At 40.8% G+C, this 24,608-nt stretch overlaps 1 protein-coding gene across 2 annotated transcripts in view; it reads left to right on the top strand.

Annotated features, from left to right (window-relative positions):
- LOC126334856 (probable multidrug resistance-associated protein lethal(2)03659) overlaps positions 1-24,608 on the top strand; it is a 276,184-nt gene that overhangs the window by 118,919 nt on the left and 132,657 nt on the right. For both annotated transcript variants that reach the window (XM_049997525.1, XM_049997526.1), the window contains 3 exons: positions 7,862-7,972; positions 8,065-8,298; positions 10,195-10,481. In XM_049997525.1, the coding sequence (XP_049853482.1) occupies positions 7,862-7,972; positions 8,065-8,298; positions 10,195-10,481 (632 nt within the window). The remainder of the gene's footprint in view (positions 1-7,861; positions 7,973-8,064; positions 8,299-10,194; positions 10,482-24,608) is intronic.

Here is a 24,608-nt window from a genome sequence, read left to right as displayed (position 1 = left end):
TTGTATAACTGAGCAGAGTGGTCCAATGAAGGCAAAAAGAAAGAAAGAAGGAAAGAACTAAAAAATAATGTTGCTTTAAGCCAAACTAAAAACTGTATTAATTTTTGTTTGCTTGGAAAGATAGCAGTTTTTAATCGTTCGTCCAAATATTAGCTGTGTGTTTACATTTCGTGGTGTGCAGTTGCAGCTAGAGCAGTTCTTACATTAAGTTCTGACAAAGTTGTTTGTGCACTGTTATTCAGTTACTAAATTTAGTAATTTTCAGTGCTCAAGGAGTTTCTGGCAAAATGATGGTTTAATAAACTTTTGGAAACTTTTGCCAAATGTGTTTTTTTAGAGTGCACTTACATTATTTATTAAGTTTAGTATGGTAGTTTTCGGCTGACATGACTTATTGTTTGTAGTGAAATATTTCAGTAAAATTTTCGTTCACTGTTTTTAATTTTGTTGGGTTTTCCAGTGCTCGCATGAAGTTTTGGTTTTAGATAAGAAATTGTGTGAAGTTTTTGTGATATTGGTATTAGTTGTGGTTTATTACTATTAATAAAAGTAGTTGCTTTCTTAGTAGAGAGTGAAATTCAAGATCACTATTATTAATTCTTCAAATAGTTCTACTGTTTTAAGGTAAAATATACATTTAGTTTCTTCAGTAACTGTTAAAATTTTACCATGAGTGAGAAGTGCGGACTTTGTGCTGTGTTTGTGAGTAGTGGGTTACAGTGTGGGATTTGTTAAAAGTATTTTCATTGGGTGTAATGCAGTGGGAAAGCCAGTGAGCATTCTAGCAAGATCCTCTCTCAGGATGCAGAATCTGTAGTAGAAGTAAGTTGAAAGAGGAGAAGGAGCTTGAGATCTGATCCCTTCAGGTGCAGTTACAATACACAAAGGTGGAACTAGATAGACTGAGAAGGGTAAAGGGTGCTGGGAATGGCAACTGGCACTTGGCGGGAACGTAGCTAGGAGGAGATATTCAGACAGTTTTACTTTGCGTATATGCAATAGATTTGACCAACTGACAGGGTTTAGTGGAAAGGAGGCTCTTGCACCTGTACTTGTAGGAAACATGCAGCAGTCCTCAGCAGTTAGGGATCCTAAGTCAGTTGTGAATTCTAACAGAGAGAAGAAGGTTCTGCCACTAGGTAGTTTGCATGGCAGAGGTGTGGGCCAGCAGTTGCAGGAAGTGTTGTGGAGTGAGCACCAGGTCACCAGCATTGTGAAGCCTAGTTCAGGATTGGCTCAGGTGACTGACAGCATAGGGGAGTTATGTAGGAATTTTATGAAGAAGGATCAGGTAGTGATTGTGAGTGGAGCTGGGAATAGTTTTGATAGGGATGGGACGTATAATGTAGATAGTGACCTGGTAAAGATAGCTACTCAAACTGGTGATACTAAAGTGCACTTCATGTGACTGTTTCAATGTCATGATCACCTCATCTTAATGCTGCTGTTAAGCATGTTAACATGAGGCTCGAGAAGCCACTGATGGCGGAGGGCATGCCTCACATTGCAGTGGCGCCAGTTGAGTCTATCAATAGACTGGTTTTCACTAGGCATGGCTTGCACCTCAATAGATATGTGAAGGGGAGGCTGGCAAAGCCTATAGGTGACAGTGCAGTGGGAGGTGATGGAATCATTCATGGAAAAATTCCTGTAGCAATGGATATTAGAGCAGCACCTTTTTTTAGATTAAAATCAGCTAATAGGTATTCCTTCTTAAAGGAAGTCCCTCTATCAAAGGAATCACCTTCGGAGAAGGTCAGGTATCCAGTAGTGAAGGAATTAGCATATTTCATCAAAATATAAGAGGTATTAGAGATCAAGTTAGTGAACTGTTTATATATGTTGGCTCTGACATTATTGGTGTATCAGACCACTACTTTAATAATTTGACGATTTGGAGGCTTCCTCTAACAGGATACACATTAGATGACTGTTTTTCAAGGAGTTCTTTGCAGAGTGGGGAGTGGCCATGTAAATAAAAAACTGTATTCCATTTGAGATTTCAGAGTACCTGATGGCTCAACACAAAAAGTTTTTTCTCAAGTACAGATAGTGTTGAGGATCAGTGGTCAAAGTTCAAAACCATTGTACAATATGTGTTAGATGAGTATGTGCCATGCAAGATCGTAAGAGATGGAAAAGAGCCACCGTGGTACAACAACCGAGTTAGAAAACTGCTGCAGAAGCAAAGGGAACTTCACAGCAAACATAAACATAAACATAGCCAAAGCCTTGCAGACAAACAAAACTTACACGAAGCAAAATGTAGTGTTAGGAGGGCTATGCAAGAGGTGTTCAATGAATTTGAAAGTAAAGTTCTATGTACTGATTTGGCAGAAAATCCTAAGAAATTTTGGTCTTACGTCAAAGCGGTAGGTGGATCAAAACAAAATGTCCAGACACTCTGTGACCAAAATGGTACTGAAACAGAGGATGAAAGACTAAAGGCGGAAATACTAAATGTCTTTTTCCAAAGCTGTTTCACAGAGGAAGACTGCACTGTAGTTCCTTCTCTAGATTGTCGATCAGATGACAAAATGGTAGATATAAAAATAGACAACAAAGGGATAGGGAAACAATTAAAAACACTCAAAAGAGGAAAGGCCACTGGACCTGATGGGATACCAGATCGATTTTACACAGAGTACGCCAAGGAACTTGCCCCCCTCTTGCTGCGGTGTACTGTAGGTCTCTAGAAGAGCGTAGCATTCCAAAGGATTGGAAAAGGGCACAGGTCATCCCCATTTTCAAGAAGGGACGTTGAACAGATGTGCAGGACTATAGACCTATATCTCTAATGTCTATCAGTTGTAGAATTTTGGAACACGTATTATGTTTGAGTATAACGACTTTTCTGGAGACTAGAAATCTACTCTGAAGGAATCAGCATGGGTTTCGAAAAAGACAATCGTGTGAAACCCAGCTCGCGCTATTCGTCCATGAGACTCAGAGGGCCATAGACACAGGTTCCCAGGTAGATGCCGTGTTTCTTGACTTCCTCAAGGTGTTCGATACAGTTCCCCACAGTTGTTTAATGAACAAAGTAAGAGCATATGGACTAAAACAGACCAATTGTGTGATTGGATTGAAGAGTTCCTAGATAACAGAACGCAGCATGTCATTCTCAATGGAGAGAAGACTTCCGAAGTAAGAGTGATTTCAGGTGTGCCGCAGGGGAGTGTCGTAAGACCGTTCCTATTCACAATATAATTAAATGACCTTGTGGATGACATCAGAAGATCACTGAGGCTTTTTGCGGATGATGCTGTGGTATATCGAGAGGTTGTAGCAGTGGAAAATTATCTGAAATGCAGGAGGATCTGCAGCGAATTGATGCATGGTGCAGGGAATGGCAATTGAATCTCAATGTAGATAAGTGTAATGTGCTGCGAATACATAGAAAGAAACCTCCCTTATCTTTTAGCTACAATGTAGCAGCTGAGCAACTGGAAGCAGTTAATTCCATAAATTATCTGGGAGTACACATTAGGAGTGATTTAAAATGGAATGGTCATATAAAGTTGATCATCGGTAAAGCAGATGCAGGACTGAGATTCATTGAAAGAATCCTAAGGAAATGCAATCTGAAAACAAAGGAAATAGGTTACAGTACGCTTGTTCGCCCACTGCTTGAATACTGCTCAGCAGTGTGGGATCCATACCAGATAGGGTTGATAGAAGAGATAGAGAAGATCCAACGGAGAGCAGCACGCTTCATTACAGGATCATTTGGTAATTGCGAAAGCATTACAGAGATGATAGATAAACTCCATTGGAAGACTCTGTAGGAGAAATGCTCAGTAGCTCGATACGGGCTCTTATTGAAGTTTGGAGAACATACCTTCACCGAGGAGTCAAGCAGTATATTGCTCCATCCTACGTATATCTCACGAGAGACCATGAGGATAAAATCAGAGAGATTAGAGCCCACACAGAGGCATATCGACAATCCCTCTTTCCACGAACAATACGAGAATGGAATAGAAGGGAGAACTGATAGAGATACTCACGGTACCCTCCGCCACACACCGTCAAGTGGCTTGCAGAGTATGGATGTAGATGTAGATGAGTCTGTAGCTGTATCACAGAACTGCGCTGAACAGGTATTTGAATGTTGTGCAGGGGCAGTTGAATTTATTTGAAACTAAACTTCTAATTGTTGTTGTTGATTGATCCCCTAACTCTGACATCATATTATTTCTGCTCAAACTAGAGAGTGCTCTTGGTTCACTCTATGGGAAGTACCAAAAATTAGTTATATGTGGTGACTTCAGCATTAATATTGTATGTGACTGTGCAAGAAAAAGGATGTTGAAAAATCTCCTAAATTCATATGATCTGAAGCAGACTGCATTTTTCTAACCAGGCTGCAGGGGGACAGTAGCACAGCTATAGACAATATTTTTATTCATTCTTCATTACTAGATGGGCATTCTGTCAGTAAAAGGATGAATAGCCTTTCAAACCATGATGCACAAATTTTAACACTGAAAGGTTTTTCTACTCAAACAAATGTTATACGTTCTTGAAACTATGTAGAAAAGCTAATCCAATGGCAATAGAGAGTTTCTTAAACCTTGTTAAAGAACCACATGGGAAAAATATATTAAAAACAAAGATTCCAAGACTTACCAAGCGGGAAAGCGCCGGCAGACAGGCACATGAACAAAACACACAAACACACACAGAATTACTAGCTTTCGCAACCGATGGTTGCTTCTTCAGGAAGGAGAGGGAAAGACGAAAGGATGTGGGTTTTAAGGGAGAGGGTAAGGAGTCATTCCAATCCCGGGAGTGGAAAGACTTCCCTTAGGGGAAAAAAAGGACAGGTGTACACTCGCACACACACACATATCCATCCGCACATACACAGACACAAGCAGACCTATTTAAAGGCCTTTAAATATGTCTGCTTGTGTCTGTGTATGTGCGGATGGATATGTGTGTGTGTGCAAGTGTACACCTGTCCTTTTTTCCCCTAAGGGAAGTCTTTCCGCTCCCGGGATTGGAATGACTCCTTACCCTCTCCCTTAAAACCCACATCCTTTCATCTTTCCCTCTCCTTCCTGAAGAAGCAACCATCGGTTGCGAAAGCTAGTAATTCTGTGTGTGTGTTTGTGTGTTTTGTTCATGTGCCTGTCTGCCGGCGCTTTCCCGCTTGGTAAGTCTTGGAATCTTTGTTTTTAATATATTTGTTAAAGAACCAGAATGACAAGATGTTTATAGTGCTAGTAACATGGATGACAAATATAATGGTTTACTTACTACATTTCTCATGCTCTTTGAAAGTTGCTTTCCATTAGAATCTAAAAAGGGTACTAGCATTAATGGCAGCCTGGGTGGCTGACTAGTGGGATAAGGATATCATGTAGAAAAAAGTGGGAAGTATATCAGAATTTTAGAAGTAGTCACAATCAAGCTACAGTAGCCCATTACAAACAGTATCGTAAGATACTTAAAAATGTTATTAGGAAGGCAAAGAGTATGGGGTATGCAAATAGAATTGCTGATTCACAGGATAAAATTAAAACCATATTGTCAATTGTGAAGGAAATGTCTGGTTAGCAGCACAATGTTGACTATATAAAGTCAGTTTGTAGTAAAAATATTTCTTTCACTGATGAATCAGATATACATACTATATTTAACAATCATTTTCTGAGCATTGCTGATGAATTAAATAAAAATTTAGTGTCTACAGGGAATCATATAACTTTCTTGGCAAATGCCTTTCCGAGATTGATGTCTGAAATACCCTTCTGTGATACAGACAAGGGGGAGATTGACTCAATAATTAAATCACTGAAGACTAAGGCCTCTCAAGGATATGATGGAGTGCCTAGTAGAATATTAAAGAATATTAAAGTACTGTGCTGCACATGTTAGCCCTGTACTTAGCCATATTTGTAATTTTTCCTTTAATAATGATCAGTTTCCTGAATGATTAAAGTATTCAGTAGCAAAGCTGTTTTCTAAAAAGGGAGAAAGGGATGATGTAGACAATTTTAGACCTATTTCTATGCCTAAAGTTATTGAAATGGCTGTGTATGTAAGAATAATTGATCATTTTATTTCACGTAGTTTGCTATCAAGTGTACAGCTCAGTTTTAGTAGTTTTTCTCTGTGAGGTAGTGGATGGATTAAACCAAAGGTTTCAAATGCTAGGCATCTTTTTTTGATTTAACTAAGACATTTGATTGTGTTGATCACAACATGTTACATTATGGAATATGGGGAATAGCTCACAAATTGTTCATCTCTTACTTTAACAACAGACAGCAAAAGGCAAAAGGTCATTAACCCCAGTGTTGAGAATGGCTGTGATGTGGGGTCTGAGGGCTGAGTGTGGCATGGTCAGATTTGTGGAGGGGGGGGGGGGGGGGGACATACACCAGGGAACAGTGCTGGGGCCACTTGTGTTCCTCAGTTATATAAATGATATGCTCTCTGGTGTTATAGGTGATTCTAAAATATTTCTGTTTGCTGGTGACTTTAGCTTGATAGTAAAGGATGTAGTTTGCAATGTTGGCACTGTTTCAAATAGTGCAGTTCAAGATATAAGTTCATGGCTTTTAGAGAATAAACTAATGTTAAATCACAGCAAGACTCACTTTTTACAGTTTCTAACACACAATCCAACAAAACCAAACATTTTAATTTCACAGAGTGTGTGTGTGTATTATTTGTGAAATTGAACAGTTCAAATTTCTTGGTGTTCAGAGAGATAGTACATTGTCATGGAAAGCTCACATTCAGGATCTTGCTTAAAGACTTAATGTTGCCACTTTTACTATTTGAATGGTATCTGAAGTAAGTGATAGTTTGATGCAAAAAGTAGTCTACTTTGCTTATTTTCATTCACTTATGATGTCTGATATTATATTTTGGGGTAACTCTTCATATTCTCAAAGGATGTTTTTGGCTCAGAAGTGGGAGGTTCAGGCAATAAGTGGTGCAAGTTTGTGAACCTCTTGTCAACTCATTCATTAGTCTGGGCATTCTGACATTGGCCTCTTGATATATATGCTATTTTATGCCATTTCCTATTAACAATATCAGCTTATTCCCAAGAATTAGCATCTTTCACTCAGGTAATACTTGTCAGAAATCCAATCTGCACTTGGACCACACTTCCTTGACTCTTGTGCAGAAAGGTGTGCAGTATACTGCTCCATCCATTTTCAATAATGTACCACAACAATTCAAAAATCTTATCAGTAATCCACGTGCTTTCAAATCGAAATTGAAGAGTTTCCTCATGTGTCTCTCCTTCTATTCTGTTGAGACATTTCTTGAAAAAATAAGCTGATTCCTGTGTTATATTGTTGTTTGCATTTACATAAACTCTTGTCTTGTCTTTTTTTGGGTTCTTAAACATTTTATTTTATCTGTTATTGGTTTTATGTTGTATTTTCTTGTGCTGATGTGTTCCATAACATTGGAGATTTGCTTCTCAGTTTGGTCCTACAGAACTAGACGTGTAAAATAAAAAAATAAAAATATTACTTCACATAAAAATTATGTTTCTGATTGACAGTATTATTCCATTATGTATTTTCCATCATTTGATCTTTCTGAATGAGAGTCTTAATAACCCATCATAATTTGTATGCTTTGAATTTTTATGTAAGGTTAGTTCATTATGCCATTTAAATGTGTTTAACTAGAGATTATAATTGTTTCTTTTATTTTTAGGTTTGAATTTTTATGTAAGATTAGTTCATTATGCCATTTAAATGTGTTTAACTAGAGATTATAATTGTTTCTTATATTTTTAGGTTTGAATTTTTTTGTAAGATTAGTTCATTATGCCATTTAAATGTGTTTAACTAGAGATTATAATTGTTTCTTTTATTTTTAGGTTTTTGTTGTTTCTGCATATTACAATATCATGAAACAAGCAATGAGTGATTCATTCCCCAGAGCTATTGCAGCACTAGCTGAAGGTCTCATTTCTGGCAAGCGTATTGAGGTAATATGCTGGATATCTACAAAAGGGTGTAGAAATGCTGAACACTGTTATGTATCTCTAAAATTCCTAACCACTTTTACATCTTTCTACAGAACTTCCTCAACTACGATGAAATAAAGTCAGTGAACCTAGATGCTATTCATGACAGAAGTATTATTCAAATGAAAACTGAAAAGGAGTATGTGGAGAAAGAAACTCCTTGTATCAAATTAACAGATGTCACAGCAAAATGGGAAAGCAATGCTGATGATACTTTAAAGAATGTGACTCTCGAAGTTGTGCCAGGGAAGCTGTTTGCCATTATAGGACCAGTAGGTTCAGGAAAGGTAGGTACAAAAGGCAGTCTTTCTCTATATGTTGTAGTCTGAGGAGAAAACTGAACCACATTATATTGTTTAATGAAGTCCTTGGTAACTGTTTTCTCAGTCATACTTGTTTATAGTTAAAGTATTGTAACTGTGCTTGAAATATCTGTACCGGTCAAAGAATTGTACATGATCGCCTCAGAACTCAGATCATAAAATTACTGCAATGGAAACATTTCATTATTATAGGGACTGTAGAGGTATGTAAGTACTTGTGAATGCTTTGTTAGCAGCTTCTGTGCAACCATCCTGAACTAATTTTCCGATCTCTCTGCACTGTTATAAAATGAGAGTGTTATGTGTAGTGATGATTCAGAAGTCATCAGACAGAATGCCTTCTTACCTCCTCCCCACCTAACCCCTCCCCCCGATACACACATATTTTATCCTTCTTTTAGCTGAACCTGTTGTACCTATCTTCACATTGTACCCTCTTTCTTGCTCTTATACCTCCCCTCACATCCCTCTTAAGACAAACATAATACTACATTGTCTTCTTACCAGTCAGCAGCTTGTAGGGGTAAATATGATAGACAATCTCATGTATATCAACGTATACAGTACATAGGATGATTAACACATGTAATTTAAGTGCTGTCTTTTTAAGTACAGGCCACAAATCTACCAATGAGGTATATTATTGTTGTTTATTGTATAATGTCAACCCTTATTCTATAAATGAAAATTTAAACATTGGCTAATATACTGCTAGCTGTGTGAGAAAATGAATTGATTCAGTTGAATTTATACACTTTGCAAAGAATTCATTTCTGTGTTTCTTTCTGTCGCTGTCATCATTACTAGGTATTAATATCTTACTACTGAACCAAGGCTTCTGCCACAATCATCTAATTTATCCTTGTGTTAATATAGCAGTCAAATTACAGTCCAAAAAGCCAGTGTTCATATGTGTGCCATTTCTTTTACTATGGTGTGCATTCAGTTCTAGTTACTTCATTCATCACCACCTCCATCTATTACTTGGGCATTGCACAGTGTGCCATATCTTATGTTTCCAGGTTCCTGGCTTCACTTAGCTCTTTCTTTACACCAGATTTTTCTGCTAATGCCTCCTTATTCTGTCCTTTCATTTCCCTTCCTGTCCTTAGTATTTATACTGCACCAGGAAATGTAATAAAAAGTGAATTGAAATTTACCCCAGAATTTTTTGCTGTAGTGTCAATCTCAGACTGTGATCTGTTCTTAAATATTATTATTCATTGCCATATTTATGTCTGACATTATCAAGACATAATAAATTATCATTTAAGAAAAAGTCATTGATTTTTTATATGTTTTTGAACTTTATATAGCTGCAGTTCTGGTATATATCAATATCCATGGCTCACAGTAGCACAGTACACCAATAGAGGAGCTTAAGCAAACTGTTACAGCTGACTGATAAAGTGGGATATCATGCAATAATTCATTTTCAGCAGCAGCACTAATGTTGCACCTGTGTCAAGCCACTTCAGACAGCTAAAGAAGTCATCTGAATTGGCCTGACACAGTTACAATATTTCTGCTGCTGCTGAAAATGAATTACTGCATGATACTGCACTTTGAGTCAGCTGCAACATTTTGTTGTAGCTCCTCTTTTGGTGCCCTATGCTACTGTGACACAGTAATATCGATGTATACCAGAACTGTAGCTATTTACAGTCTGCATACAAACACAAATCAATGACTTTATTTTTCCAGGTGATAATTATGTTTTCATGACTGCCCCTCATGGAATAAAAGGTAGATGATAGATAATAGAGGAGTGAGAAATATTTGGTAAGAACAAATAATGTTTTTTGATTAATGTCAGCTTATTTTTTTGTTGTTATTAATTAAGCATTAATTTTTTTCTAGTCATCCTTACTTCAGACTGTTCTGGGTGAGCTGCCAATCACTTCAGGAACATTATCTATAAGAGGCAAAGTTTCATATGCATCACAAGAACCATGGCTATTTGCTGCAACTCTCCGGCAGAACATCCTCTTTGGTGAACCTTATGACAGAGATCGGTACTGGCAAGTAATAAAAGCTTGTGCACTGGAGACAGATTTTGACACATTCCCACACCGTGATAAGACTCTTGTTGGTGATAGAGGCATTATGCTAAGTGGAGGACAGAAAGCTCGTGTTAATCTTGCCAGGTGGGTATATATTTGCATATCTCATCAGTTATATATGTATATTCTTTACAGAAACCATATCCAGGATGGAATAATGACAATATTATGAAAAGGATTGAGTGCTGTTACCATACAGTGGAGATGTTGAGCACCAGACAGACACAACAAAGGGACTGCTAAACATGTGAGCCTTCAGCCAGGAAGCTTTCTTCTAAAGTAAACAACACATATGTTCAGGCACACGCAACTCACATGCATGTGGCCACTGTCTCTGGCCACCAAGGCTGGACAGTGTACACTTGTTCCTAGTGGGAGAGCCAATCTGGGAGGTGAGAATAAGGAGGGGGCCGGGTGCAGAGGGGGAGGGGAGGGATAGCGAGGTAGAGGTGGGAGATGGAAAGGTGCTGCTTGTGGGACATACAGGGATGTGGCGGGTAGAGGGTAGGGCAGCTAGGTGCAATTGGGTGGTTTGATGCAGGAAGAGGGAGGAGGGAAGGGGGGGGGGGAGAAGCAGAAAAGGGGAGAAGTAGAGGAGAAGAAAAAAGACTATGATACTGAAGAAACTCAACTAGAAGATTCTTGAAGATTGCCATGAAAGTCTAAAACAGTCTATTAACAAAGTTTCAAAGTCTGCCAACAAAGTTTAAAGAACTGGCTTTACATGGTGACTGTAGGGATATACTACAACCAGACTAGAACTATTCAGCTAAAAGACTTTTGAAGATAGACATAATAGTCTAAAATAGTCTATTAACAAAGTTTCAAAGTCTGTTGCAAAGTTTCAAGAACTGGCTTTAAATGTTGACTCTAGGAATATACTACAACCACCTACATATTGCTCACATGGGGATTGTGAGGATAAGATTAGAATAATTACAGCACACGCAGAGACATTCAAACAGTCATTGTTCCTGCACTCCATACTTGAATGGAACAGGAAGAAACCCTAATAATTGGCACAATGAGACATATCCTCTGCCATGCACTTCACAGTGGTTTGCACAGTATAGATGTAGATGTAGATATAGTAGACTAATGAAGGTTGAGGCCAGGGGTGTTACGGGAACATAGGACACATTGCAAGTAGAGCTCCCATCTGCACAGTTCAGAAATGCTAGTGTTGATTGGAAGGATCCAGATGGCATAGGCTGTGGAGCAGTCATTGAAGTGAACATTATTTTATTGGGCAGCATGCTCAGCAACTGGATGGTCCAGCTGTCTCTTGGCTACAGTTTATCGGTGGCCGTTCATGTGGACAGAGAGCTCATTGATTGCCATGCCCACATAGAATGCAGCATAGTGGTTGCAGCTTAAGTTGTAGATCACATGACTGGTTTCATGGGTAGCCCTGCTTTTAATGGGGAAGGTGATGCTTGTGGTTGGTCTGGAGTAGGAGGTGGTGGGAGGATGTATGGAACAAGTCTTGATGTAGGTCTATTACAAGGGAATGAACCATGACGCAGGGGGCTCAGAACAGCAATGGAGTAGGGACGGATGAGAATATTGTGTAGGTTTGGTGGGCAGTGGAATAGCACTGTGAAGAGGTGGGAAGAATAGTAGGAAGGATACTCTTCATTTTCAGGACACTATGAGAGGTAGCCGAGAATGTGATTCAGTTGCTCCATTCCTGGGTGGTGCTGACATGCGTTAGGAGTGCTCTTTTGTGGTAGGATGGTGGGATGATAGGAACTGGTGCATGACAGAAGAAATGAGGCACAGGAGATCTGCTTACGGACAAGGTTAGGAGGGTAATTTCAGTCTGTGAAGGCCTCATTGAGTCTCTTGGTATATTTTGATAGATACTCTCATCACTATAGATATGACACCCATGGGTGAATAGGCAGCGTGGAAGGGACTTCTTGTTATGAAATGAGTGGCAGCTGTCAAAGTGAAGGATTGCTGGTGGTTGAAGGGTGTGATATGGATAGAGGTACTGATGCAGCCATGTTTGAGGTGGAGATCAACATTGAGGAAGATGGCTTGTTGGGTTGAGGAGGACCACATAAAGCAAATGAGAAGGTTTTGAGGTTCTGGAGGAATGTGGATAGGATATTCTCACTCTCAGTCCAGATCATGAAGATGCCATCAGCGAATCTGAACCAGGTTAGGGGTTTGGAATTCTGGGTGGTTAGGAAGGATTCCTCTAGATGGCCACAAATGGACAGGCGTAGGATGGTGCCATGAAGGTGCCCATTGCTGTATCATGTATTTGCTTGTAGGTGATGCATCCGAGGTGAAGTGATTGTGGGTGAGGATATAGCTGGTCATGGTGACCTGGAAGGAAGTAGGGACACTGTGCCAGAGTTTGTAGGTGGACAAATCTGACAATGTTACAACTAGTGGGGTCCTTCCACTAGGTAATTACTGTGGTCAAAAGCCACAGTGGTGGAGCCTTTGTCAGCAGCTAGGATTATAAGGTCAGGATTGGTTTTTTGGTGGTTGATTGTGGTTCTTTCTGTGGATGTAATGCTAGCTCCCATATCGAAGGATTTGGGGAATGATTGTGAGGCAAAGTTTGAGGTTAAGAAATTCTTAAATGTTAACTGGGGTTGATTTGGTGGTGGCAGGAAGGGGGTCAATCATGGTTGGATGAAGGGGTGAACTGAGTCAGGCAGAGTTCAGCATTGGTTTTGGGTTGAGTCTGATTGGTAGGATTGGTGGCGAAAAAGTGTTTCTACTGTTGGACTGGGACAAGGAGAGAAGGTCATTCACAATGACATGATTGATTGTGGGGGTGGGGTAATGGGGAAGGCCTTGGGAAAGGACTGATACTTCTGTAGGATTAAGGCTTTTGGAAGCAAGGTTGATGACTGTGTTTCTGGTCTGTTTAGGTTCTGGGTTCTCCCATATAGTTGAATTAAACCAAGATACAATGGAACTTTCCTTGGTTAAAGAAATATGCAATACCAGCTAAATTCTGGCCAGATTTTATTTATAAATTATGGCATTTATGATTGTAGATGTTTGCAAAGTTTTCTAGCCCTTGGGAACAAATTTACCACAAATATATTTTTTTTGTTTGTGTATTAATATTTTAATTTACTGGAATGTTACACTATTAATATTAGTTTGCAAATAAATGACAGCAAATGCTAATAAAACAAAACTATATGCTTTATCATTATTTTACAATGTAATAGTAATATTAGACTAAACATATGTTACTATTTATATTTTTATTGTAGTTCTATTGATAATCAACCAGTTTGTCAGTATAACCTGAAGTCAACAGCTTTAAGAATATTTTCTATAACTTAAAAACTGCATCATCAACTGGCTATTTTCAAAAATGCTCAAAGGAATCAATACTTGTGGAAAATACTCAATAAATTAAAACTGAATTCAGATCTAAAAACAGAAGTTACATAAACAACGTTTTGACTCATAGGAAATGCTGGCAGTTGTTTATATTATTCTTGATTGGTGCCAGTGGTGTTAGACTCTTTTTGCTGTTCAAAGGGTTAACATCATGTGAAGCACTTTGGAGGTGTGAGTTTTAGGAGGACAATGTAACTGTTTTCGAGTATTTGTGTTCATTCTGAATCTACTTTCTTTCTTGTGATACTGAACTGCGTTTGCCATTGTGCATGGTTTTATAATGAATGAGAATAAATGCAACAACACGGAAAACTGCAAAATACTAGCAGGCTACTTTGAGAAACTCTATAATTGTGAACCCATCCTTGAAAAATTTGAATTCATCCCAAACAACAGTGAGAAGCCGGATTCGGAACCACCGACGACTGAAGAACTTAAAAACAACAAGGTGTCCGGAGAAAATCAAATAGTGGCCGAACTATGGAAAAAGGCTGACAAAAATGCAGTTACATCCCTAAAGTGTGTTTTTGATCAAATCTGGAAAGAAGAAAAGATCCCCACAGAATGGAAAACAGCTCTCATCCACCCTATCCACAAGAAAGGTTTGAAGACAGACCCCAACAATTACAGAGGAATATCACTGCTGGATATAACGTACAAGATTCTTTCTAAAGTCCTTTTGAACAGGGCAGAGCCGCAATTGGATCTGCAAATCGGGGAATACCAGGGAGGTTTTAGAAAGGGCAGATCATGTTCGGAACAAATACTAAATCTCAAAAACATTATGGCATACCAAAAATCAAGGGCAAAGACGTACGTAATCTCCTTCATTGATTTCAAAAAAGCATATGATTCGATTGATAGAGAATCTCTGTTGTCAGTCCTGGAAGAAATGGGTTTGGATAAGAAAACAACTAATATTATAAAAGCGACCCTTACAAATACATTTTCGAAAGTTAAATTTATGGGCGATCTATCGGAACCCTTTGAAATAAAAACGGGGGTGCGACAGGGCGATGGGCTCTCGCCGTTGCTGTTCAATTGTGTGCTTGAGAAAGTAGTCAGAGAATGGAACACAAATATTAAGAGTGGTATAAGACTGGGTTGCAAAAAGAAGAACCTTAAAGTAAATTGCATTGCTTTTGCAGATGATATGGCCCTGTTTGCTGAAACAATGGAAGAAGCACGGGAGCAAATCCTTGAACTAAACAAACAAGCACCTAAAATTGGTCTTCACATCTCCTCTGAAAAAACTAAGATATTGACAAACATCAAACACTCATGTAAATACCTCAACGTTCAAGAACAGAAGATTGAAATAGTAAAAGAATTCAAATATCTCGGAGAATGGATTAGTTGAAATGCTAGGGAAAGCAAAGCAATGGAATCCGGAATCCAGAAAAAATAAACTTGAATTGGCCTTCCAACTAACAAAAAATACATACAACAAAAAATCCCTTTCATGGGGGTCCAAAATTACACATTACAAGATAATGATTAAGCCAGAACCACTGTATGCAGCAGAAACACTTAACATGAATTTCAAACGCCAAATGGAGAAACTTGAGGTAAAGGAAAGAAAAATTTTAAGAAAAGTCATTGGGCCAAAATTTCAAGACAATAAGATTATATACATAAAAAATGAAACTCTCTACAAGAAAATTGAAAAACTTTCAGATTCTATGCGACAAAAAGGAGAATAAATTTTTATGGTCATCTTCTCAGAATGAATTCCAACAGATGAACTAAACAAATCTTTGACTTCTTCCATAACCGAAAAACAAAGCCCAACTGGTTTAAAGAAACTGAGAAAGACCTAGTGGAATTAAATATTTCAGAAAATTCACTTTTTGATCGAACTGCTAAATTAATTACTAAAGATGAAAACATAAGGTTCCAAGACAAACCCACACAAAAGTCCAAACCCTTCATCTTGGAAGAAGAAAGGAGAAGAAGATCAGAAAGAATGAAGAAATACTGGGCCCTAAAAAAAGAACAACGCACAAAGAAATGATTGATCCAGAGTACCCCAAAGAGGGTGAAACGAAAGAAGAAGAAGAATGAGAATAAAACCACATATCTTGAATTCAAGAGCTAGCACTTCAAGCTTGTTTTAACAAACAATCCAGCACCTGATTAGTCTAATTAAAAAGATGCACACCCCCTAGACACCAATGCAATTTGCAAGTTAAGTAAACTATTTTTTATAAAGTGACTCTTGCAATGCAGATACATTGTCATTGCAGTGCTGCTTGCTCACATGCAGTGTCAGCAAAAGTAAATGTTTCCTACATTCTTTACCAGGAGAGAATCATTACAACCTTTTGGTGCAAGTATATGCTACCCAGACAGACTGTATTTGTCTGCATTATTTGTCTTTTCCCATATAAGAAAAATCTTTTGGCCAGTATGTTCTCTATTCACGTAAATAACAAGAACCTACTTCATAAAATTTCATTCTCATATTATGGTATTAAGGGCAACTTCACCTGCAAGCTACAGACTGTCAGACCCAAGCCATTAGGATGGGTATTAGGGACAGACAATTTAATGAAAAATGTTCTAAATGCTTTACCCAAAAATAACCCTGAGCAGTTAATCAGAGAACTGACTCAAGAGGGTAACATGTGTGATCTAGCTACAAAGAGGCCTGGACTTTTCAGCTCAGCTAAAGTAGAGCAGGAAATCAAAGAGTGTAAGTTTATTTCACCATACTAACTGCATGTGTCAGTAGGAATATGAAGGAAGGTAAGTAGATTCATATATGAGGCTGAAAATGTTGAGTATAAATGCACAAATGTCAAGAATATTTTACTGCATGGCTGAAATATAACTTGAGTTATGATGTGGACACCAGACATCGCACGCCAAACACCAAGCTTACTATTATGTAATGGCTCTTCAAAGTACTAATGAGATTTTTACAATGCGTAATGGTGCATGTTCCCCGAGTTCACGTATCCTGACAGGCTGAACCAACCCTCATTGGAAGAACTGAAATCCAAAAGCCCTGATTCCATTTCACTCAGAAACCATTGGTAGAACTCAACATGCAAAAGTTTGAGTGGATGCTTTAACTTGCACATTTCGTATGCCACCTGTTACATCTGTGTTTTAAGTTATTCTATTTCTTGGTTGGTTTTCTGTCTTCCTCCTGGTTAGAATCTGTTACAGTCCCTATCAAAATCCTTCACATCCTCTACCCCATTTATTGCTGTGCAGTCCCTTGCTGTAGTGGTGTTTATGGCTCCTCTCTGTAAGATTTCCCACATAATGATACCTAGTTACAGTTGTTAGCAATCACACTGTCAGCAGTCACATTCACTTGTGCTGCTAACTCCATCTTTACTTTTTCTTTACTTTTGCAGTCTTCATTTGTTTTCATTAATTTTTCTCTACATTAATTTTTTATTCACTTCTCTCTGTAAAATTTCCCACATTATGGAATGTGAGTTCGCTCACGAGTTTCCTGTGTGCTGAGCTGGCTACAGTCGTTGTCACAGCTTGTCACAACTGATTTGACTTGTTTAAATTCTTAGATCATGCTCATAACTGATTTCTTCACTCTTTGTTGCTCATCCTTCATAGTTTTCAGTTTTCTCATTCCATTATATGAGGAATTCTGCTTGTCGAGCTTTTAATTATCTTACTTTGGGTATCTTTGAATCTATCTTTGTCTTTAACTCTTCCTTCACTTCAGTTGTGCTTTCCTTTATCTTTTTCTGTGCCTTTATCCCCACCTCTTACATTTTATTCTTAGATTTTAGTCCTGTGCTTTAGAGACTGGTTTACTACTGTCTTAAATTTTACTGTTTCATCCACTGAATATGTCTCTGTTGCACTTGGTCCTGATATTACTGACATTCTTGAATCAGTTCCTTCCACCTTCCTTTCCACTTCTAGCTTACATAGCTTAAAATTCTGTTCACTACTTTTCTTGACATGTCCTTACATGATTTCTACTATTTCTGCTTCACGACACTTTTTTTTCACTTTGGATAGTGCGCACTAATTTACTCACAACACTCATGTAAAATACACATTGGCTTCTACCCAACATGCCTACAGCAGCAGTGCTGTATACAATCCACTATGCCTTTAAAGCTTTTGAGACACAAATTTTCCTGTTTGAGAATGTAGCTCGCTGCATTGCTATCACTGATGCATCGTGATGCCATTGCTGTGTACCACTGTTTTCCTTCTTCTTTTATACATGATTGTTTCCATTGCTTAATTTGTACACTGCAGTAACTATTACTGTCCACATCACAGTCCCTATTGTTACCTTGTGTAGTTCAAAATTTTACAGGTTCTTGCTGCAATTGTTAAATCTGAAGAGTGCATCGTGGCACAGCATATCACTTGTAGGCTCTTCCTTTTGAATTTTACTTATATTACTGTTTATTTCATTTTTCAGCAATTGGACTTTTAAGGGAGATGACTTGATTTGATTAATACAATGGTCTGAGCCCCCTGTTGCCTACACCGAACCTTAGTTATTTTGTGCTTTCACTTCCTGTGATTCTAGTAAAATGAACTGGTACCCTTAACAAGTAGTAGGAGACTCTTTACTGTTTCCTTATTTGTCATGATTTCTTCAGGTTCTAATGACCCAATCATACTGTGTCTCTGGCCCTCCAGAGCTTCACATTGGAAGATTAGATGTGGCACGGTTTCATCCCCCTCACTACGTAGTCTACACTTAGGCATTCTTCTTTTGTATCCATCAGGTGTAGGTGTTTTTTAAAGTTCCCATTGCTAGTCATGTGTCCTACTATGAGTGTAATCTGTTTCTTGTTCAAGTTCAGGATTACAGAACTTCTCTTGAAACAAGGGTTTGGCAGCAGTACCTTTCAATATTTTTGTTTTTGGATCATAGTCGCATAGTTATGTTGTTAGGTGCAACAAGCAGAAGATGTGCTTTCTTGGTGCTGCACATTTTAGCAATTTTGATTGAGATAAACTCTCATTGTAGTGTTCTTCTTTGGCACACCAATGTAGAAGTGTGCACAGAGTCAGGTAAGTGAAAAAATCTGTGCAATATGCACATTTATTTATATATAAATGCCGACTTAGGAATTTTTCACTGTGTGATACCTTGTATACTTTTTTAAAATAAAGGATGGGGCCCCTCCATGCCCACACCAACGTGGTGACCAAATCAAAAGTTATACTGTCACCTCCGTATAACATGTTAGTTTTTGAATCAGGAGTCACAGGATGCAGACTGTGATGTTATCCATGTGTCTGGGTAAGATTACTCATTAACATGGTCCATAGGAGATAGAGAGTGGATGAAAGTGATCGAAGGGTAGCAGTTGTAAGGGCAGAGGAAAAAAAGTGCCAAGGCAAGAGCCAAGGGAAAAAAAACTCTGCGACAGTAGGATGGGTAGTAAGGGCAGTAGCGGCTTGCTATCTGCGACAGTGCATGCAAGGTGTGGTTATGTTAGTTCAAGGTATCTTGCATTGTTACCTTTGTCGTTGTTGGAGCTCGTTGCAGCGCTTGCTGCAGTTGCTGTGTCCCTGCAGCAGTTTGAGGCCGTTGTAGATTAGTGGGCAATCAGTTATAGATCGGCTCACAGACGGTGTAGGGGGTGTGTGTGGCTGGTTTGCGTGCTGTGTACAGTACGGTTTCCCTGCGGTTGCCTGTTTTCTGGCTGGTCGAATGTCTGGGGTTTCCAGTAATAACTGTGTTGCAGGGGATCGCCAGTACTGTCGTGTTAGCGTTCTATGGACCATAGATGTTTAGCTCCTAGCCAGTAATGTCTTTGGTCTGTTGTGCTTCCATCTATGGTTGTGGTCGTAGTTACCCAGAGAAAGGATTAGCGGGCTGGGTGAGTGTCTCGTGTTATTGCACAGTCTTGTGGAGAGTTTTTGGAATACCTGCAAGATAGTATCTAGCCGGTATTCCCGGTGAAAGTCCGCGATGCATGTGTAGTGCGGAGCGTTGCTTATGATTTTGAGTACTTTGTTCTCTATGAGGTGCTGACGGCACAGGCGAGTTCGCGCAGCATATCCCCAGACAGGGGCTGTGTATGTCATCAGGGGTCAAATAAGTGTCATGTATATAAACCTAGACACCCTCCTGTTCAGTGTGCTACGCCTGTTAAGCATAGGGTAGAGTTGTTTGAGCCTCGCGTTAGCTTTGTTGGTCACATGTTGAATGTGGTCCCCCCAGAGTAGTTTCCTGTCCAGCCAGACACCGAGGTATTTGACCTTCTCACGGAAACATATTGGGTGTGTGTGTAGTGTTATTGGGTTGCAGTGCTGATATTTGCGCAGTTGGTTCGGTCTTCTAGTGAACAGAACGGCCTCGCACTTGTCGACGTTTACTCTAACACGCCATTTCACCAGCCTAGTCTCCACCGTTCTGAGTGCATTCTGTAGTCAGGAGTTAATGTTAGACTGCTTCCAATCTCGCACATGTATGGCGGTGTCATCCGCGTACATTGCTACCATCGTGTTGTGTGTAGCTGGGAGGTCGTTAATGTAGAGGTTAAACAGTAAGGGCCCTAGGATACTTCTTTGGGGTACTCCTGCCTGTATACCATGTCGTGTCGATTGTTTGCCCTGCACGTTGGTGTTGAAACTCCTGCCCGTGAGATATGAGTGTATGAGACGTACGAGCCCGTCAGGGAAACCTGCGTCACTAAGTTTTCGTATTAGGCTGTTGTGCCATAGATGATCGAAAGCCTTTTCGATGTCCAGGAACACCGCCCCAGTTGCTTTGTTTGTGTTGTATCCATGTGTTATGTATTCAACGACGCAGAGGAGTTGTTGTGTTGTTGAGTGGTGATTCCTGAAACTGAATTGCTCCGGTCTCAGGGTGTCATTTGTGATACAGTGCCTGGTGAGTCGTTTTAATATTACCTTCTCAACAATCTTGCTGAGTGCGCTCAGCAGACTGATGGGTCGGTAATTTTGTGGGAGGGAGTGGTCTTTCCCCAGCTTCCTGAACGTCAGGACCTTGGCCATCTTCCAAAAGGCGGGGAAGTGTCAGTGCTTGTGTATGTCATTCGTGATGTGTGTTAGGTAGTCTACAGCCTTGTCCATGAACTCCTGGAGGACACGGTTTTGAATGCCATTGTGACCAGGTGCCTTCCTAGCGGTGGTATGCATGATGGCCCATTTGACTTCAGATGTACTAGCTTGTCGGATGATGTTGTGCGCTGGTTGGACCAAGATGCGTGTGACCTCCTGGTCCATAGCAAGTGTGAACACTGGGTCTGAGGGATCCACATTTGGTGTGAATGACGCTGCAAGTGTGAGGGCCATCAGTTCCACTTTTTCTTCTGCAGAATATGCTGGTCCATCGGGCACTTGTAACGTAGGGGTGTACAGTTCTTCCCTGGTGAAGTGTCGGGCTAGCTGCCACACGCCAGGTCACATGGTGTCCAGCCCTTCAAGTTTCTGGTCCCACTGTTCTGTCTTAAATGTTTGCATTTTTTCCTGGATTATACCCTGGAGCCTGTTAATGTGCTGTTTGAAGTGCTGGTGCCTGGTATGCTGCCAGTGTCTCCTGAGGTTTTTCCTCATTGAGATTAGGCCCAGGATCTCCTGGTGCATGGCAGCACTGTGTTGTTGTGGTGTGCAGATTGGTATGGTGTCAGCTATTGTGTCCTGGACGGCGCTGGTGAGGGTCAAAGTTCGTCGTCAATTTGGGCTGTCTCGTTAATCGTGTGGGTGTGTGGGATGCAACTGTCAAGCGTTTCCTTGAACTAGGTCCAATTCACACGCCTGTAGTCTAACATCCTGTGTTGTTCCATGTGCTGCAGTGTTTCTTCAATGTACAGTATAACGGGTTGGTGATTTGAGGGCAGATCGGTTTCAACAGCAACATTGAGTGTCGTTGTTATGCCCTTGATGAGAGCCATGTCTAACAAGTCTGTCCTGTGTCCCCTCCGGTAGGGAATGTGCGTCAGTTCAGTCAGTGCTAGTGTGATGTAGTTTCGCCCTAGTGCATGTTTGTATAGTTTCTTGCCGTTGGAGTTTCATATTCGTGAGTTCCAGTCCGGGTGTTTTGCGTTAAGATCTCCAGCGGCTATTACGTGTGATGATATGTTGAGTATTGTGCTGATGTCATGTGTTTTAATGTTTTTAGGGCTGTTGTATAGTGACACTAGTGTAGTGTAGGCTCCGTTGAATATGACCCTGATGGTGGTTGCCTCTAGTTTTTCAAGTTCAGGGAGCACTATGTTTGTGTGTTCTATGTCTTTGTGTGTGATGATGGCTGTTCTACCATGACTGGAGCCATCCGGTTGGTCGGTACGATAGGTGCAGTAGCCGGTGAAGTTTAGTTGGTTGCGTGATTTGAGCTTAGTTTCGCTCAGTAGTGTGATAAGGATACCCTTACGCTCCATGAGCACGGCAAATTCCGCCCTTTTGTTGTTGATCCTGTCTGCATTGCAGACAGGATCTGTGTCAGTGTCTGGTTGTTTGTGATGGGAGCCAGGTTTGGCATGTTATCCATGTATGGGTGTAAACAGTGTGGTGAACGCTGTTCGTATGGCGGCCCAGTACTGCCCAGATTGAGCAGTCAAGAGCCGTGCGACGAGTGTAGTGTGGTGACGGCCGCCGCAAACTTGTTAAAGATCTTAGCGGTCGTGTGATGGGGGAATATTGTTTCCAATAAACCCTCAAGTGTTGTGTTAGTGTTGTGTGTGTCGGCCTGTGGCTCGGTTGTGGTGTTGGTGGCCGCTGGTGTGGGTGTTGGTGTTATGTGTGGGCTGGCGCTTGTGTTGTTGTTATGTGGAACATTCTGAGGTGCCTGTGTGTCAATTGTGCTGAGGGGTGGAGTAGTGTGTGTACTGGTATCACTGGCTTGCTGACTGTGTGTCTGTGTGTCAGTGTTTTGTTGTTGTTGGGTACTTTGTTGTGATGCATGTGTGTTCCCACTCCTGTTTCTGCGTGGTCGCCCACGCCTTCTCTGGGTTTTTGGTTTTGGGGTTCCTTGTGTAAGTGTGTCTTCCTGTGTGTCATGTGTAGATTTGTAGGCAGTGGCTTCAGGGGGTGGGGTTGTGTTGTTTTTGGGGGCTGGTGTTGGTACCGGTGTGGTTGTAGTGTTGCGTGTTGGCTGAGACGACTATGTTGTTGTTGCAGCAGTTGTGTTAGGTGAGTGTGCTGGGCACAGAGGTTCCGCGGCCTGCTCCGCTCCTCCAGGGCATCTAACCATGGCAAATGACACTCTTTTCCTGGCAGGGTTTGGTGAGGGCCTTGGACTTGTTATGACATTGGCTGGCTTTGACTTTTGATTTTTGCGCCTCTGCGCCTCTTTGTACATGTTGCAGCCCCTGTAGTTGGCCGCATGGCCTTGGCCACAGTTGGCGCAATGGCGTATGTTTTTGTTGATTAGTGTACATGTGTTGGATACGTGTTTGCCAGCACATCCGCGGCAATGGGGTGCCAGGCCGCAGCGGAGGGCCGAATGACTGAAGCGCTAGAAGTTGTTACATTGTTGGGGGACCTGTGGCGGTTCGTATATCTTTACCCTTACGTCCATCCGCAGAAGGCTTTTTATCTGCAGAAGGCCATGGGAGGCGGCCGTGTCGGCCATCTCGACCAGGTAGTGTGGCAGGCCGCAGCAGAGGGCCGAATGACTGAAGCGCTAGAAGTTGTTACATTGTTGGGGGACCTGTGGCGATTCATATATCTCTACCCTTACGTCCATCTGCAGAAGGCTTTTTATCTGCAGAAGGCCATGGGAGGTGGCCGTGTTGGCCATCTCAACCAGGTAGTGTGGCAGGCCACAGCGGAGGGCCGAATGACTGAAGCACTAGAAGTTGTTACATTGTTGGGGGACCTGTGGCGGTTCCTATATCTCTAACCTTATGTCCATCTGCAGAAGGCTTTTTATCTGCAGAAGGCCACGCGAGGCGGCCGTGTCGGCCATCTCGACCAGGTAGTGTCACATGTCAGTGGTAGATCTAGGTGTCCTGTACAGGGTGGCTGAGGACCAGGGAGGACTCAGGGTGTTGTACTGATCATTTTAACCAACACGTTTGAAGTCCTGTCATTCAATGGAACTGAAACTGAGCCAGTGGTACTCACTTCACTTGTTTTGGGGGAATCTGTCTAGTCTTGTGTCAGGAGGAGGAAAACGCAAAATGGCAGGGATCTATTAATTATCATCAGTTCAAATGTATGGCGAATGATGGTACCCCTTGGGGTGCCCTGAGTGTGTATGCCTGGGGCCCTCATTCAACATGTTGAAGAGGTTATTCCACCAGTCATTGATGGAACACGGTGCAACGAACTGCAGATTGTGGTGCATATTGGAACAAATTATGCCTGTGATCGGGGCTCTGAGGTCATTCTTGGGTCATTCCAGTGACCAGGAGAGAAGGCTGTGAAGACAAGCCCTGTACATGGAGTTTCAATGAAGCTCACAATTTGCAGCACTGCCCCCATAACTGATCATGCCCTTTGGTTCCGAGTCAGATTGAAGGACTGAACAGAGACTTCCAAAGTTCCGTGACAAGGTAGGCTGTAACCTCCTGGACTTGTGCCATAGGGTTGAGGACTGTAGGGTCTTCCTAAATGTGTTGGGTGGGCACTACACATCAGAGGCTGCTACTCAGGTAGCTGACTATGTGGGGAGTCAAGACAAGGGTATTTTAGATTAGGCACTCTCCATCCAATCCAGATAATGATAGCTGTGACGCAGCATGTGAAGGTTGCTGTGAATAGACAGGTTACTCCTGTAACCAAAATTGCAGATCTGAAGATGGTTCTAGAGGAACCGAAACTGGTCATGTGAATAAACATTTCTTACAATCAAGACGGATTATAAAAAACATTGGAAAAACTAGTGATTGCGGTTATCCCATCAGA

This window comes from Schistocerca gregaria, chromosome 2, assembly GCF_023897955.1.
Source record: "Schistocerca gregaria isolate iqSchGreg1 chromosome 2, iqSchGreg1.2, whole genome shotgun sequence".
Classification (NCBI taxonomy): Eukaryota; Metazoa; Arthropoda; class Insecta; order Orthoptera; family Acrididae; genus Schistocerca; species Schistocerca gregaria.
This window is presented reverse-complemented; position numbering and strand designations above follow the sequence as displayed.